Here is a 17,651-nt window from a genome sequence, read left to right as displayed (position 1 = left end):
AGCGGCCTGTTGCAAAACGCGACACTGGATGAGGGCTTTAGGAGGTGGCAGCGGGCAGGGATAGAGAGATTTGGGAATCTCTTCCTTCAGGAGGGTTTCCCGAGCCTGGAGGCATCAGAGGACTAGTTTGAGTTGCCGGGTGGGAATGGGTTTCGATACCTACAGGTACAGGACTTTGGCCGGAGGCAGGTTCCAAGCTTTCCTCACCTCCACCAGGTGGTGTCAAAAACGGGGGTTGGGGAGGGTCTCAGAGATATATAAGGAATTGATGGAGTGAGAAGGAGTCCCTAACAGAGAGGTGAAGAGGAAATGGGAGGAAGAGTTGGGAGGGGAGCTGGAAATAGAACTATGGGAAAAGGCTCTGAAGAGAGTTCATTCAAACTCTTGTGCCAGACTTAGCCTGACCATTTCAACGTGGTTCATCGGGCCCACATGACGGTAACCCGGATAAGCAGGTTTTTTGAAGAAGTGGAGAATAGGTGCGGATGCTGTGAGGGAAGCCCAGCAAATCATGCACATATGTTCTGGGCGATTCTGGCAGGGATTTGCGGATGTTATGTCAGAGGTCCTGGAAGGGAGGGTGACTCCGACTCCAGACTTGGCAATATTTGGAGCGTGAACCACTCTGGCGTTGGGCCGCCCGGAAGGTGCGGAATCCTCCGCACTTTCAGGGGCTAGGCTGGCAACCGGCGCTGAAGGGCCTCCGCTGGCTTGTGTGAGTTGGCGCATGCGTGGGAGCGGCAGCGGGTACTGGCGTCTTGACAGCGCATGCGTAGGGGGGGTCCTTCTCCGCGCCGGCCATGACAGACCGTTATAGCAACCAGCACGGAGGGAAAGAGTGCCCCCCCCCCCGGCGGATCGGTGGGCCCTGACTGCAGGCCAAGCCAATGTGGGACACCCCGGGGGCCAGATCACCCTCCCACCCCCCACCAAGGACTCCACAGGCTGCCCGCAGAGCCAGTAAGGACCTTGTTTGATTTACACCGGCGGGACAGGCTGAAAGAGGGCGGCCGCTTGGCCCATCACGGGGCCGAGAATCGCTGGGGGGGGCACTGTCAACGGCCCCTGACCGGCGAGATGCGATTCCCACCCCCGTCGAAAAACCCGCCAGCGTCAGGGCAGGATTCACGCCGCCCTCCGGCGATTCTCCGGTCTGGCAGGAGGTCGGAGAGTCCCGCCCAAGTTCGCCTCGAGAGGATGAATTCAGGGGTTCGCCAAGAGATGGCAGCCATTCATCAACTTTTTCAGGGAAAATTGAATGTCAGCAGTAAGGGTGGAGGGTGGGGGGGGGGGGGTGAAGGGGAAGAAAATGGGAGGCATGGTAGTGTAAGACATTGATAGGGAACTTAGTACACGGGTAATTATAAAATAGGGCAGTGGTAGTAGGGGACGTTTTTAGGTTTTTTGCATGTGTCGGTCCACGTGGTTGTTTAAGGAATGTTAAAGTGTTAAACTGTAAAAATTACAAATGCTTCAATAAAATATTTTCTAAAAAAATAAGGCAGTTGTAAAATTATTTCCTGAAGTATTTTGAGTGATCAGTGGGAACTCAGTGGACAGAATGATATGCGTTCACAAAGTAGCAACTTTGTGTGTCACACAAAGACCAATCCAACTCTCTCGTGAGAAGATTCTTATAACAAATTTCCAGCAAATGTGCATCCATATACTACATTTAATAATATTACGGATAGGTGTTGGAATCCATTAAAAAAATTAATGAATTAGTATTCGAGTTCTTGTAAAATCTAGCAGTATGAATTTTGGAGAGATAGGCAGATCTTACATTCCATTGGACTGCAACTGACCACTTTGATATTCTGTACTGCGCGGAGGTCTACTTTAAATGATCTGGGTGGTTTCACTGGAGGAGGTCCCAGTACTTCAATAGATGGGAGCTCCCTGCGTTGCATGAATGTATCTTGACAGTCTCTCTGATGGGCAGCTCCTTCCCTTGGCTCCATCAGAAACCTTTGTTCTTGATGGTTAGCTTGATCTAACCTTTCGAACCTCCTTGGCAATGCTGAAGAAACATCTGATTCGACAGTGTTGTTGTTATCTAGTCTGAACCCTTTCTGATTCATTTCTGGTGTAGAAAGGTACGTTTTTGATGGCAGGGATGGGGCACAATCATAAATTTTTTTAGAGGTATTGCTGCTTTGGATGAGCATGGTTGGCTCCTTGGACGGGGGTATTTCATCCATGGCACCAGATATCTGCATCTCTGGCTCCATACTCAGTTCTTTCTTTATAGATTGTGTCAAAGAAGCAGTCCTGAAAAGTGGTTCAGCACAATATGTTGTCTTAGATGGAGAATAGGAGTTTGATCCTGAACCTAATAATGAGGGAGGGAGCGCAGCGCATTTGATCTTTTCACCTGGTGTACTGGGCTCAATAGTGCAGCGTAAAGAATTTTCCCATATGTTTAATTTTTCTTTAAACGAGATTGTGTCCAGTTTCTGATTTTGAGCGTTAGCTTCTGAAGTTCTGGGTTCTGATATTTGATTTTCAGGCTTTTGAAGTTTGTTGGGCCTAATCCCCACCGATGCGCCTTCCGAGGTAATATGAGCTTCAGGTCTTCTTCCACTTTCTACTGGAACACTGGGTTTTGTCCACTCAGGAGGTTTCAAAAGTACGGGCTTTGGAACTATTGTTGGTTTTGGTAGAAGAGGAGGATGAGGTAATTTTATATGAAGTTGTTCATCAACGGCATTTTGAAGATTAACCGTCTCAAAAATGTCAACGTTTCTTAGCACTGATTCAGTGCATGGTTCGCCAGGTGCTTCAGAAACCTGTTTACCACTGGGCTTGACCTTTATTATATCAGATTTTTGAAACTTTTCTCGGAGAGCTTTAAAATCAATTACTTCTTCCTGGAAAGAAGAGCAGAACAATGGTTATCTTTTGTAGCTCGAATGCAATGGGCTTTCCAACCTTAAACAGTAATTTGTCTATTTAAAGTAAAACTATTTTAACAAGGTCAGACATCAACGCCACTTGTAATGTTTCTACTAATGGATGTCTGAAATCAGCTAAGTTGGCATTCCATACACCAAACTCGGGAGTCCCATTGATCTCAATAAAGTGCCACTAGGTGTACTACACCCGTGGGACGGAACAGTAGCACAGTGGTTAGCAATGTTACTTCACAGCGCCAGGAGTCCGGGTTCGATTCTCAGGTTGGGTCACTGTCTGTGTGGAGTCTGCACATTCTTCCCGTGTCTGAACATAGAACATAGAACAGTACAGCACAGAACAGGCCCTTCGGCCCTCAATGTTGTGCCGAGCCATGATCACCCTACTCAAACCCACGTATCCACCCTATACCCGTAAACCAACAACCCCCCTTAACCTTACTTTTTATTAGGACACTACGGGCAATTTAGCATGGCCAATCCACCTAACCCGCACATCTTTGGACTGTGGGAGGAAACCGGAGCACCCGGAGGAAACCCACGCACACAGGGGGAGGACGTGCAGACTCCACACAGACAGTGACCCAGCCGGGAATCGAACCTGGGACCCTGGAGCTGTGAAGCATTTATGCTAACCACCATGCTACCCTGCTGCCCCTGCTGTGTGGGTTTCCTCCTGATGCTATGGTTTCCTGGTTTCCTCCCACCTTCCAAAGATGTGCAGGTTAGGTGGATTGGCCATGCTAAATTGCCCGTAGTGCTCAAAGGCTAGGTTACTGGGATTACTGGGTTACAGATAGAGGGTGGAAGTGTGTGCTTAAGTAGGGTGCTCTTTCAAGGCCGGTGCAGACCCGATGGGCTGAATGGCCTCCTTCTGCACTGTAAATTCTATGATCTACAGTTGACGTATCTGCAGCTCCAGATTGCAGACGAAAGTCAACCAATGTTTTTACTGCTAGTTAATCATGTCCAGTAATCTTCACTACTCTCTTTTTGGACCTGTATATAAAAATAGTGGGATAGTAAAAGGTCTGCTGCAGCATGGAATTATACCCAAGTTTCGGTTCCAGTGATGACGAACTTCAGTTATGAAGACAGATTGGAAACGTTGCGACTGTTTTCCTTGGAGAAACAAGGAGATTTGATAGAGGTATTCAATTCATAAGGGACTTGGACAGAGAAGAGGGAGACTGTACCCACTCATGAAAAGACAGAACGAGGGCAGCACAGTAGCACAGTGGTTAGCATTGTTGCTGCACAGCTTCAGGGTCCCAGGTTCGATTCCCGGCTTGGGTCACCATCTTTGCGGAGTCTGCAAGTTCTCCCCATGTCTGCGTGTGTTTCCTCCGGGTGCTCCGGTTTCTTCCCTATATTCCTTTCTATAGAACATAGAAAAATACAGCACAAAACAGGCCCTTCGGCCCACGATGTTGTGCCGAACCTTTGTCCTAGATTAGAATTAGAATTTAGAATTTTGGACAATTTTTCATGGCCAATCCACCCAACCTGCACATCTTTGGATTATGGGAGGAAACCGGAGTACCCGGAGGAAACCCACGCAGTCACGGGGAGGATGTGCAGACTCCACACAGACAGTGACCCAAGTCGAAATCGAACTTGGGACCCTGGAGCTGTGAAGCAATTGTGCTATCCACAATGCTACCGTGCTACCCTTAAGAAGTTAACTTACACTCCATTATTCTACCCTAATCCATGTACCTATCCAATAGCCGCTTGAAGGTCCCTAACGTTTCCAACTCAACTACTTCCACAGGCAGTGCATTCCATGCCCCCACTACTCTCTTCGTAAAGAACCTACCTCTGACATCCCCTCTATACCTTCCACCATTTATCTTAAATTTATGTCCCCTTGTAATGGTGTGTTCCACCCGGGGAAAAAGTCTCTGACTGTCTACTCTATCTATTCCTCTGATCATCTTATGAACCTCTATCAAGGCGCCCCTCATCCTTCTCATTTCTAATGAGAAAAGGCCTAGCACCCTCAACCTTTCCTCGTATGACCTACTCTCCATTCCAGGCAACATCCTGGTAAATCTCCTTTGCACCTTTTCCAAAGCTTCCACATCCTTCCTAAAATGAGGCGACCAGAACTGCACACAGTACTCCAAATGTGGCCTTACCAAAGTTTTGTACAGCTGCATCATCACCTCACGGCTCTTGAATTCAATCCCTCTGCTAATGAACGCTAGCACACCATAGGCCTTCTTCACAGCTCTATCCACTTGAGTGGCAACTTTCAAAAATCTATGAACATAGACCCCAAGATCACTCTGCTCCTCCACATTGCCAAGAACCCTACCGTTAACCCTGTATTCCACATTCATATTTGTCCTTCCAAAATGGACAACCTCACACTTGTCAGGGTTAAACTCCATCTGCCACTTCTCAGCCCAGCTCTGCATTCTATCTATGTATCTTTGAAGCCGACAACAGCCCTCCTCACTATCCACAACTCCACCAATCTTCGTATCATCTGCAAATTTACTGACCCACCCTTCAACTCCCTCATCCAAGTCGTTAATAAAAATCACAAACAGCAGAGGACCCAGAACTGATCCCTGTGGTACGGCACTGATAACTGGGCTCCAGGCTGAATATTTGCCATCCACCACTCTCTGTCTTCTATCGGTTAGCCAGTTTGTTATCCAACTGGCCGAATTTCCCACTATCCCATGCCTCCTTACTTTCTGCACAAGCCTACAATGGGGAACCTTATCAAATGCCTTACTAAAATCCATGTACACTACATCCACTGCTTTCCCTTCATCCACATACTTGGTCACCTCCTCAAAGAAGTCAATAAGACTTGTAAGGCAAGACTTACCCCTCACAAATCCGTGCTGACTATCCCTGATCAAGCAGTGCCTTTCCAGATGCTCAGAAATCCTATCCCTCAGTACCCTTTCCATTACTTTGCCTACCACCGAAGTAAGACTAACTGGCCTGTAATTCCCAGGGTTATCCCTATTCCCTTTTTTGAACAGGGGCACAACATTCGCCACTCTACAATCCTCTGGTACCACCCCTGTTGACAGCGAGGACAAAAAGATCATTGCCAACGGCTCTGCAATTTCATTTCTTGCTTCCCATAGAATCCTTGGATATATCCAGTCAGGCCCGGGGGACTTGTCTATCCTCAAGTTTTTCAAAACGCGCAACACATCTTCCTTCCTGACAAGTATCTCCTCGAGCTTATCAGTCTGTTTCACACTGTCCTCTCCAACAATATGGCCCCTCTCGTTTGTAAATACTGAAGAAAAATACTTGTTCAAGACCTCTCCCATCTCTTCAGACTCAATACACAACCTCCCGCTACTGTCCTCGATCGGACCTACTCTCACTCTAGTCATTCTCATATTTCTCACATATGTGTAAAAGGCCTTGGTGTTTTCCTTGATCCTACCTGCCAAAGATTTTTCATGCCCTCTCTTAGCTCTCCTAATCCCTTTCTTCAGTTCCCTCCTGGCTATCTTGTATCCCTCCAGCGCCCTGTCTGAACCTTGTTTCTTCAGCCTTACATAAGTCTCCTTCTTCCTCTTAACAAGACATTCAACCTCTCTTGTCAACCATGGTTCCCTCACTCGACCATCTCTTCCCTGCCTGACAGGGACATACATATCAAAGACATGCAGTACCTGTTCCTTGAACAAGTTCCACATTTCACTCGTGTCCTTCCCTGACAGCCTACGTTCCCAACTTCTGCACTTCAATTCTTGTCTGACAGCATTGTATTTACCCTTCCGCCAATTATAAACCTTGCCCTGTTGCACGCACCTATCCCTCTCCATAACTAAAGTGAAAGTGACAGAATTGTGGTCACTACCTCCAAAATGCTCCCCCACTAACAAATCTATCACCTGCCCTGGTTCATTACCAAGTACTAAATCCAATATGGCCTCCCCTCTGGTCGGACAATCTACATACTGTGTTAGAAAAGCTTCCTGGACACACTGCACAAACACTACCCCATCCAAACTATTTGATCTAAAGAGTTTCCACTCAATGTTTGGGAAGTTGAAGTCACCCATGACTACTACCCTGTGACTTCTGCACCTTTCCAAAATCTGTTTCCCAATCTGTTCCTCCACATCTCTGCTGCTATTGGGGGGCCTATAGAAAACTCCCAACAAGGTGACTGCTCCTTTCCTATTTCTGACTTCAACCCATATTACCTCAGTAGGCAGATCCCCTCGAACTGCCTTTCTACAGCTGTTATACTATCTCTAATTAACAATGCCACCCCCCCCACCTCTTTTACCATCCTCCCTAATCTTGTTGAAACATCTATAACCAGAGACCTCCAACAACCATTTCTGCCCCTCTTCTAATCAAGTTTCCGTGATGGCCACCACATCGTAGTCCCAAGTACCGATCCATGCCTCAAGTTCACCCACCTTATTCCTGATGCTTCTTGCATTAAAGTATACACACTTCAACCCATCTGCTTGCCTGCAAGTACTCTCCTTTGTCAGTGTTACCTTCCCCACTGGTGCTTTGGCGTCCTGAATATCGGCTTCCTTAGTTGCTGGACTACAGATCCGGTTCCCATTCCCCTGCCAAATTAGTTTAAACCCTCCCGAAGAGTACTAGAAAACATCCCCCCCAGGATATTGGTGCCCCTCTGGTTCAGATGCAACCCGTCCTGCTTGTACAGGTCCCACCTTCCCCAGAATGCGCTCCAATTATCCAAATACCTGAAGCCCTCCCTCCTACACCATTCCTGCAGCCACGTGTTCAACTGCACTCTCTCCCTATTCCTAGCCTCGCTATCACGTGGCACCGGCAACAAACCAGAGATGACAACTCTGTCTGTCCTGGCCTTTAACTTCCAGCCTAACTCCCTAAACTTGTTTATTACCTCCACACCCTTTTTCCTACCTACGTCGTTGGTACCAATGTGCACCACGACTTCTGGCTGCTCACCCTCCCCCTTCAGGATCCTGAAGAAACGATCCGAGACATCCCTGGCCCTGGCACCCGGGAGGCAACATACCTGTCGGGAGTCTCGCTCGCGACCACAGAATCTCCAATCTATTCCCCTAACCATTGAATCTCTTATTACTATTGCTTTTCTATGCTCCCCCCTTCCCTTCTGAGCCCCAGAGCCAGACTCAGTGCCAGAGACCTGGCCGCTGGGGCCTTCCCCCGGTAGGTCATCCCCCCCAACTGCATCCAAAACGGTATACTTGTTTTGAAGGGGAACGGCCACAAGGGATCCCTGCACTGTCTGCCTGTTAGTTTTCTTTCCCCTGACTGTAACCCATCTACTCTTGTCCAGTACCTTTGGTGTGGCTACCTCCCTGTAACTCTTCTCAATAACCCCCTCTGCCTCCCGGATGATCCGAAGTTCATCCAGGCTCCAGCTCCAGTACCTTAACACGGTCTCTGAGGAGCTGGAGTTGGGTGCACTTCCCGCAGGTAGTCAGCGGGGACACCAGTGGTTTCCCTCACCATCCACATCCTACAGGAGGAGCATGCAACTGCCCTAGCCTCCATCCCCTCTTACTTTACAGAATTAGCTGCCCCGTGGACCAACTGGACCTCCGCCCTCCGACTCTGCTTCCAGTCAGCTGTACTCTAAACTCCTGGCTCCCTTCACGCTCTTTGATAAATATAGGAAATGAAATGTAAGGAGCACCTTACTCCCTCCTCACCTAACTCCCTCAGTCACCAAACGCTCACTGTAGCACTCAAATGCCACAAGCTCAGCACTCCCTCAGTCACCAAACTCTCACTGTAGCACTCAAATGCCACAAGCTCAGCACTCCAGTGCAAACAAAGTCTGCACTGTAACTAGCTCCTATTTATGCTGTGACTCTAGCCTCTGAAAACTGGCCTAATGCAATTAACTAATTAACAAGCTCCAGCTGCAAGTAAGTACAAGTAGAAGCTTGTTTAAAGCTGATTCAAAATTCACCTTCTTATAGACCAAACAGCAACTTTTAAGTTAATTAACTAAATAAAAGAAATACTAGACTTTAAATAAAAATGAACCCTTATACTCCCTCAGTCACCAAACTCTCACTGTAGCACTCAAATGCCACAAGCTCAGCACTCCAGTGTCAATGGCAAAAGATGCAAAGGCAACATGAAAATATTTTTCATGCAATGGGTGGTTGGGATATGGAATGTACTGCCTCTGTGTATGTTGATAACACACTGGTGCTGATCAATTGGACTGCCTGCAATCTCTGACTTTTCACACCCAACCAGTTTCCCCATTTCCTCCAATCCTTGGCCTCCCCCTATTTCCTGTGACCTGTTACCCCATCCCTAATTATAACCACTAACCCCCCCCCCTTCCACTCAAATCCCTCCCTCCAAAGAAAAAAAATGCTTTTGTGAACTTCTTAGCTTAACATAGTTATCATATAAAATTGCTCGAATGATGTTCATTCAATCCTTAATCAGCGCCTCAGAAAAAGCAGCTAACAATAGCATTTTCATAAAACAGCGCATGATCATAATTTTGTCTATATTAAAACAGAATTCAACACAAAATCGACAATATGACTAAAAGATTACACATTATTGTGTCACGAATCTTCTGAAGTATTGAGTAATTCAGCAGCTGGAAGTGAAAGATTGAGATTTATCTGTGGGCTCTCTCTTCTTGGAATCTGATAGGTCTGCCAGCTTTAGCTGTGGTCAAAATATGTCAACTATAGAACTTGCAACAAAATCTAGTAATTTCTAAGAAAATTGCACATGTGCACAAGCAAGCATCAAGTATAGATATGATGATACTATATTGGCTGATTGGATGAAAATTGATCACTTTGATAAGAGTCAAAAGCCAATACGTGTTTAGACTGCCTGTGATGAAAACTGACACCAGCATGACTCAGTATCTAAAGATGAGGAGGGTAGAATGGTGCAGAGAAAAAATAAAGAGGGAGGAAGGAAAACGGAAATAAAACAATACCTTTTTGTTGTTTAAAAAAGAAAGAATTATCTGCAAAGGTCATCAAGGTTAAATACTGCATGCTCTGTTGTGCTGAATTTATATAATGTTCAACCGTACACCAACGACAGATAGCCTCAAAAGATAATTTAAACGGAACGAACAGCATAGTCGCTAGTATAAGGAATTTTAAATAAAGAATAAACAGACAACGTGCATAAAGGTAATTACAGAAAGACTGAATAATTACTGGAAGACATGACAAACATGGTAGTTTATAAGGGAGAATGTAAAAGTTGGGATTGTTTACAGGCTGTACGTATCATTCTAGTGGCATGCAGGCTCAAAGATACTATAATGATGCACAGTCACAGGCTTCATTAGAAACACAAAAGGATTTATAAGAAGCGTACAGCAGCCACATATCTGCACCTACTTCCTTAAAGACTCAGCCCTCTGGGTTGATTCCCACTCGAGACCCAATTGGTCCCCCAAGCTAGCTGACCCTTTTCGGAGGTGTTGCCTTATAGGAACAATCAATATTTCACGTCCTTATACAATCTTCAATAAGTGCTTTACGCATTCTTAAATTCTAATTAAACATTATGTACCTGAGTTGGACCATTAGAAATAGATTCTTGGAGGGGTTTTTCTATTTCTAGTAGAGCAATGTAATTCTGCAGTCTGAGATGCTTCCACAGGATCGGCATTAACAGGAACTGCAATAATCAGCACCTCTTCTGGCACAGGCAGTCCATTACTACTTGCTTCGACAGAGACATCAGTTATTTTTTTTTAAATTTAGAGTACACAATTCATTTTTTCGCAATTAAGGAGCAATTTAGCGTGGCCAATCCACCTACCCTGCACATTATTGGGTTGTGGGGGCGAAATCCACGCAGACACGGGGAGAATATTCAAACTCCACAAGGACAGTGACCCAGAGCCTGGATCGAACCTGGGACCTCGGTGCCATGAGGCTGCAATGCTAACCACTGCGCCACCGTGCTGTCATCAATTATGTATATAATAGGTTGATCAGTGTCATAATATACACCAGTATATCATGGTGCAGATACACACACTGATGGACATACACTAGGACCAATCAACATGCACAAACACCGCAGCCAATCACCAGTTAGAACACACGCACTATAAAGACAGAGGGCATCACTTTTCCCGCTCATTCTGGATGCTGCCTCTCAGGCGCACAAGAGCTTATCAGTTACAGTACAGACTCTCACCGCGTGCTGAGTGATTCAACTGGTTCGGACAGGCACAGGTCTCTAGTTAATCTAGCATTGTGGAAACCTACAGTAATAGTATGTCTAGCATTTTATAAGAGTTAATAAAATAATGTTGAACCATCTTCAGTGTTGGTGGCCTATGTCTACTTCACGGATCCAAAGTGCCCAACACATCAATCAGGTATTTTGATGCTTACAGGTTCAACATCATTTCTTAACAGCAGCACTGACTGCTGGAGCATCACTCTACTGAAGTAGTCCACTTGTTTACAAATGATCAGTTCCTCTCCATCTACTTGTTACGATAGGGGTCCAGTCTTGGGAGACAATAATTCCAGGATCTAACTTGATTCACTACTGAAATTTCATACTATGACATCATGTCATATTATGTACTTAACACTCTCCAATGTGATTGTTTTACTGGTATCTGTTGAGGGTTCTGAGCATGTGAGAGCTTTGGACGGGCTTTATCCATCTGCAAGAGGTGACCTGTAAGCAGGGCCTGTTTTATGACAGCTCCTGGTTTCACAATTATTACTGTTTTGCTGAGTTACATTTCCTTGTTAAACTTTGTTTTTATATTATGAAGTTCCTATTTTAAACAATGAATTTGACTACCTCCTTTGTGGTCTCTGTTATCACAATAATATATGCAGGCACATATCAGAATACAACAAATCTTATGGCTTGACAGTTCTTTCACAATCTTTGGCTTGACAGTTCTTTCACAATCTTGGTCTATCACATGTGAAGAAATGGTTGTGGCCTTCTTCTGGTCCTTAGGTTGTGGGATAAAGTTTTTAACTCTTTCCAGCATTTTAATTCAGCATCTTTTTCATAGTCCCATTTTATCATATTGGTTCTTGTGCTTTTCTATTAGTGTGACCTTTTCTGCAATCTTGTTCCGGCACGTAATCCCAGCTTCTTTGTGTGTTTGAATTGCAGATTCTGCTGCCAATTTAAATGTTTTCACTTCTTCAGTTAATTTCTCATTGCCAAGCTTTCTTTAAGATCTTATTCTATTCCCTGATGCAATTCTTCACTGGACTCATTCTTATTTTTCAGTCGCTTTTTCATGGAATACAGTTTATTCTTCATTGTCCCATGTCTCATTAATTTCTCCTCCTTAACCTCATTTTGTAATTTTTTTGCAACTTTTTCCACCCCGGTTTGCTGTCAGTGATTTCATCTCTTTGCTTTAATGTATTTTCAGAGCTTTAATTTTTTTTTGCTGAATCCTCTTCATGTTCAATATTTCCTCATCTCTTTCTAAGTCTTTAATTTCTGCATTTCTCCCAAAGGGAATCCATCATATTCTTAGTGGGCATATACATTTCACAAATGGTACCTTCATTTCTACTTGTCTTAAACTCCAGCCACACTCTTGGCTTCCCTGTTGGTCAGGTCTGTCTCTGGTGAAGTGTTGACTTGCTTTCATTCTGCACGTCTCTCATTGCCCCCTTCTTCGGGTCGCCTGTTGCATCTTCCTTGAGGTCTTCATTGCTTGTGGACCTTTTTTGAGAATTGCCCTCCATCTGGGGTCTACTCCAATTTTCTTGTTTATCGCTGTTTGTTTCTTCTTGTGGTTGCAGCTTTAAGTGCATTGCCATTTTAAATGTATCACCTCTTAAAATATTTTTTTGCTTTAAGATTGTGTAGTAATCTTTTCTCCCCACACACAGGCTCTTGTTGCTCGGATGCAGTTGACTTCCCTTTGCAGGTGTATTTTGCAACAAATTTATCAGTGCAGATACAGAGTGTCTCCCACGGTTTCTTTTTTGTTTACTCTTAAATCTGCAACACTGCCTCCTAGTGCCAGACGATTTTTTTAAGCTTTTGAACTTTTTTTTTAAAAAAGCTGCAGTAATTCTTTTGCCTTTAATCCAAATTTTTCTTTTTAAATTTTGAGCCACAGCTCTTCTACCTGCCAGCTCCGCAAGGTCATCTTTTCTTGGTTTTTTTAAAAACTCTGTTAATTTCTTTATTGCCAGACAATTTTACAGGTTTGTTTTGCTATGTCTGTCTTTGTTTCTTTCATGCACTGAGCATCTTGCAACTGTCCATCTTTTCCGATTGTACATTACTCAGGGTATGGCAATATCTCAAATAGGTTTATTCGCCTGAAGAGAGCAATTCTGGTGAGTTCTTTTCTCAGACTTCGATTAGAACAGGTTACTCAATATGGGGTCGGGCCAGAGGCAGTGTCACGATAATTCCATCCTCAGCGCCAAATGTAACATAGAACATAGAACGATACAGCGCAGTACAGGCCCTTCGGCCCACGATGTTGCACCGACATGGGAAGTCAAAAACTAAAGGCCATCTAACCTACACTATGCCATTATCATCCATATGCTTATCCAATAAACTTTTAAATGCCCTCAATGTTGGCGAGTTCACTACTGTTGCAGGTAGGGCATTCCACGGCCTCACCACTCTTTGCGTAAAAAACCTACCTCTGACGTCTGTCCTATATCTATTACCCCTCAATTTAAAGCTATGTCCCCTCGTGCTAGCCACCTCCATCCGCGGGAGAAGGCTCTCACTGTCCACCCTATCTAACCCTCTGATCATTTTGTATGCCTCCATTAAGTCACCTCTTAACCTTCTTCTCTCTAACGAGAACAACCTCAAGTCCATCAGCCTTTCCTCATAAGATTCTCCCTCCATACCAGGCAACATCCTGGTAAATCTCTTCTGCACCCGTTCCAAAGCTTCCACGTCCTTCCTATAATGAGGCAACCAGAACTGTACGCAATACTCCAAATGCGGCCGTACCAGAGTTTTGTACAGCTGCAACATGACCTCATGGCTCCGGAACTCAATCCCTCTACCAATAAAGGCCAACACACCATAGGCCTTCTTCACAACCCTATCAACCTGGGTGGCAACTTTCAGGGATCTATGTACATGGACACCGAGATCCCTCTGCTCATCCACACTGCTAAGAATTTTACCATTAACCAAATATTCCGCATTCCTGTTATTCTTTCCAAAGTGAATCACCTCACACTTTTCTACATTAAACTCCATTTGCCACCTCTCAGCCCAGCTCTGCAGCTTATCCATGTCCCTCTGTAACAATGCACTTTTACAGACTTCATTAGAAACACAAAAGGATTTATTAATAAGAAGAATTCTACAACAGCTTCATGTCGCTCCTTGTTCCCTACATGTCTCCTGCCTCAGAGAACTTTGTTCCCTGGGGCGATTACCCACTTTGAGTCCAGTTGGTCCCCAAAATCAAGTGACCCTTTTCTGCTATGTTGCCCTTAAATAGGAAAATCACCACAAGTCATCAGAGATACATTTGAGAACAGGAGGGCCAAATAACATGTTTTATGTTGGCACCAATAAAGTACCATAGGTCACAAACTATTGGCAACTGTATATTACTAGGCAGATATATGAGGGAATGAGAACAATGAGTAGAAGTGCTGAATGCAATAAATAGTCCCTTACTGAGGGTAGTCAATAATTAGTTAGTCTGTCGGACGACATATAGAAAATTTGGCATTAAGAGATTGAGATGAGGATGGGTGCCTGGCAATGAACCAAAGTGACATTTGAAGATGATAACAAAGAGCGAGGATCCAAACTATATGTGGTGTCTCTGTTGCAATTCTAATTGAAATATTCCGATGCAGAGAATGGAATGCAATGGAGGTTATGCAAGGAGTTCACTCCAGTAGACTAACGGGCACCTTTTTGATTTGTAAAAGACACTCTCAATCCTCAATCTTTTTTGTCCAGAAGTGCAACTATTTGTATGGAATCAATTTTCAACCTTCTTATTGGCCCTCCTCTGCCAATTAATCTATGATATACCGGATTTCCCCGTTTTCTCCTTTTATATTTTTTAAACTTGTGTGTTATAGCATCTAGAACCTTCACCACAGCACTTATATAATAATCTTTACTGTCACAAGTAGGCTTACATTAACATTGCAATGAAGTTACTGTGAAAAGCCCCTAGTCGCCACATTCCTGCACCTGTTCGGGTACGAGGAAGAATTCTGGTACTTGTGGGAGGAAACCGGAGCACGTGGAGGAAACCCACGCAAACACAGGGAGGCCATGCAGACTCCACACAGACAGTGACCCAAGCCAGGAATCGAACCTGGGACTCTGGAGCTGTGAAGCAACAATGCTAACCACTGTGCTACCGTGCCAACCTTAAAAATGTGCTTTGCGGGGCTCATCCGGAGTTTTTTTTCTACCCGGGACCCCTCGAATTTTACAGCAATGGAAGCCCCTAAGCGAGAATCATACCCCTGGACCAACGAGCCAACCGCTATTGCCTGTTACAACTTTGCAAAATTGTGAACTGAAAAGTATACAGTTTACAACGTGTTTTACAGCCAATAATATAGTCACTGTTGTTGGATGGAGCAACTAGGATAGGGCTTTCTGGGTGTTAAAGCATGAGGCAGGTGATGGAGCAGCAGAACAAGTACATGGGTGCGTAACTCCTGGGAGGACAATGGAATATTTTGAGTTGGGGGGATAATCCCGCGGTGAAGTAGTATGTGAGAATTTGGGGCTATTAAGAAAGGCATCTTGACATCAAGAATTGGCAACATCCTAGATGTGCTAGTGCTGGCTGGTGGTTGGAAAACTGGTAATATTTTGTGGTGAGATTTATTCTGGATTGCACCCAACCACCACCCTCCTGAAAGTTCTAGTTATTCCAAGCATTCGCAATATTTATACAATAAGAAGTAGATAAATGAAGCTTTCCGCCTCATTACTTATCAAAGCTTTTAGAATCCCACTCCAGTGCTAAACCTAATCACTCCAGGATCGTGGAATATAAAAATAATGCCCAATTTCTCCTTCACTCCTTTCATCCTCACTTCTAGCACCAGGGGTGTAGAGCTCATGATTGGTTTTGCCATTAACATTATCCAACCAGCTGCACCTGCTGTATACCGGCTGTCTCCTTTCCCGTCAAGTCAAAAGTCTCCCCACCCCCCACTACCCAAGGATTACTTCCTATCATGTTCTAGTTTCTCGTCCACTGTCTCATGCTCTCTCAAAACCCATCTTGTCAATCAAACTCACCTCCTACTCTTTCAACCGTATTCCCACCAAACTACTGCCTATCCTACTTCCTTTCCTGGTGTTGAAGCCAACTGATACTGTAAATGGTCCCAATCCACAGAGAATCTCCTGCAATGGCTTCACTCCCTGCTCAATGGCCCCTGAAGAATTCCCAAGGAACTATCTTAAATCTTTTTCTATTTTTGAACTGCATGTTGCCCTTCAGTGACACCTATGGGAAAATAGGTCAGATTGCACGTTTATGCTAAAGTTGCCCCTCTCCACTTCATTGTCGTCGCTCAACCTCTCCACTGCCTATAATTTATCAGACTGCTCATCTGAGATTCGGGATTGGATGAGCAGAAACTTCCTCCAACTAAAACGTTGGGAAGACAGAAACCACCGTCTTCAGCCGCTACTTTAATCCAATTTCTTAACTAACAATTCCATCCCTTCTTTAGCCACTGTCTGAAGCAGAACCAGCCTATTTGCAACCTCAGGATTATTTGATTGTGAATTAAGCTTTCAACCCTTTACATCTCCATCTCAAAAATACCCGATTCCACCTCGGCTGCATTGTCTGTCTCTGTGCCACCTCAGTTCACCAGCTGCTGAAACCCTCATCCATGCTTTTGTTGGCTTCAGTTCAGGTATTCCAATTCTCTTCTCCGTGATCTTCCATCTTTGCTCCCTATAACTCATCGAAACCTCCGCTACCCCATCCTAATTCACAACAGCTCGATTCTCTGTTCCTGCTGCCAGTGTACCCCGCCTGCAGGTTTGCTGGGGGTGTGAGGTGGCTTCATTGGGCTACTCCATTGATAATCGGCGGGACTAGAGAATTCCGCCGCCAGCAAATGGCACGCGCCTGGGGTTCCGGAGAATCCAGCCCAACAAGTGTCATTCACCCATCCTGGCGCCCGGTCGAACAAAGCCTACAATTTGCAACTTTTATTCTTGTTTTCAAATTCCTGCATGGCTGTGTTGCTCTCTGTTAGTATATAATAGGATCTGTCAATAGATGTTGAATACCTAATATTTTAAGACAAACTGGGAGGCAGTGGTGTAGTCGCTGATATAGTAATCCAAAGACCAGAGTCATACTCGAATCCCGCCGTGGCAGATGGTGAAATTTGAATTCAATAAAAAATCTGACATTAAAATCTGGAATGGTTAGCACTTTTGCTTCACAGCTCCACGGTCCCAGGTTCGATGCTAGGTTTGGGTCACTGTCTGTGCGGCGTTTGCAAGTTCTCCCTGTGTCTGTGTGGGTTTCCTCCGGGTGCTCCGGTTTCCTCCCACAGTCCAAAGATATGCAGGTTAGGTGGAGTGGCCATGCTAAATTGCCCTTCGTGTCCAAAAAAGCTTAAGTGGGATTACTGGTTTACGGGGATAGGTTGGAGGTGTGGGTTTAAGTAGGCTGCTCTTTCCCAGGGCTGATGCAGACTCAATGGGCTGAATGGCCTCCTTTTGCACTGCAAATTATATGATGATTTTATGATTTAAAAGTCTAAA

The 17,651-nt window shown here is 44.9% G+C and overlaps 1 protein-coding gene across 3 annotated transcripts in view; it reads right to left on the bottom strand.

Moving 5' to 3' along the window:
- Nucleotides 1-17,651, bottom strand: part of LOC119964630 (FYN-binding protein 1) — a 196,339-nt gene that overhangs the window by 98,431 nt on the left and 80,257 nt on the right. For all 3 annotated transcript variants that reach the window (XM_038794366.1, XM_038794368.1, XM_038794369.1), the window contains exon 2: nucleotides 1,787-2,873. In XM_038794366.1, coding sequence (XP_038650294.1) covers nucleotides 1,787-2,873 — 1,087 coding nt within the window. The remainder of the gene's footprint in view (nucleotides 1-1,786; nucleotides 2,874-17,651) is intronic.

Source organism: Scyliorhinus canicula, chromosome 4 (assembly GCF_902713615.1).
Source record: "Scyliorhinus canicula chromosome 4, sScyCan1.1, whole genome shotgun sequence".
NCBI classification, from domain to species: domain Eukaryota; kingdom Metazoa; phylum Chordata; class Chondrichthyes; order Carcharhiniformes; family Scyliorhinidae; genus Scyliorhinus; species Scyliorhinus canicula.
The sequence above is the reverse complement of the archived record's forward strand: the minus strand, read 5'-3'. Positions and strand labels throughout refer to the sequence as shown.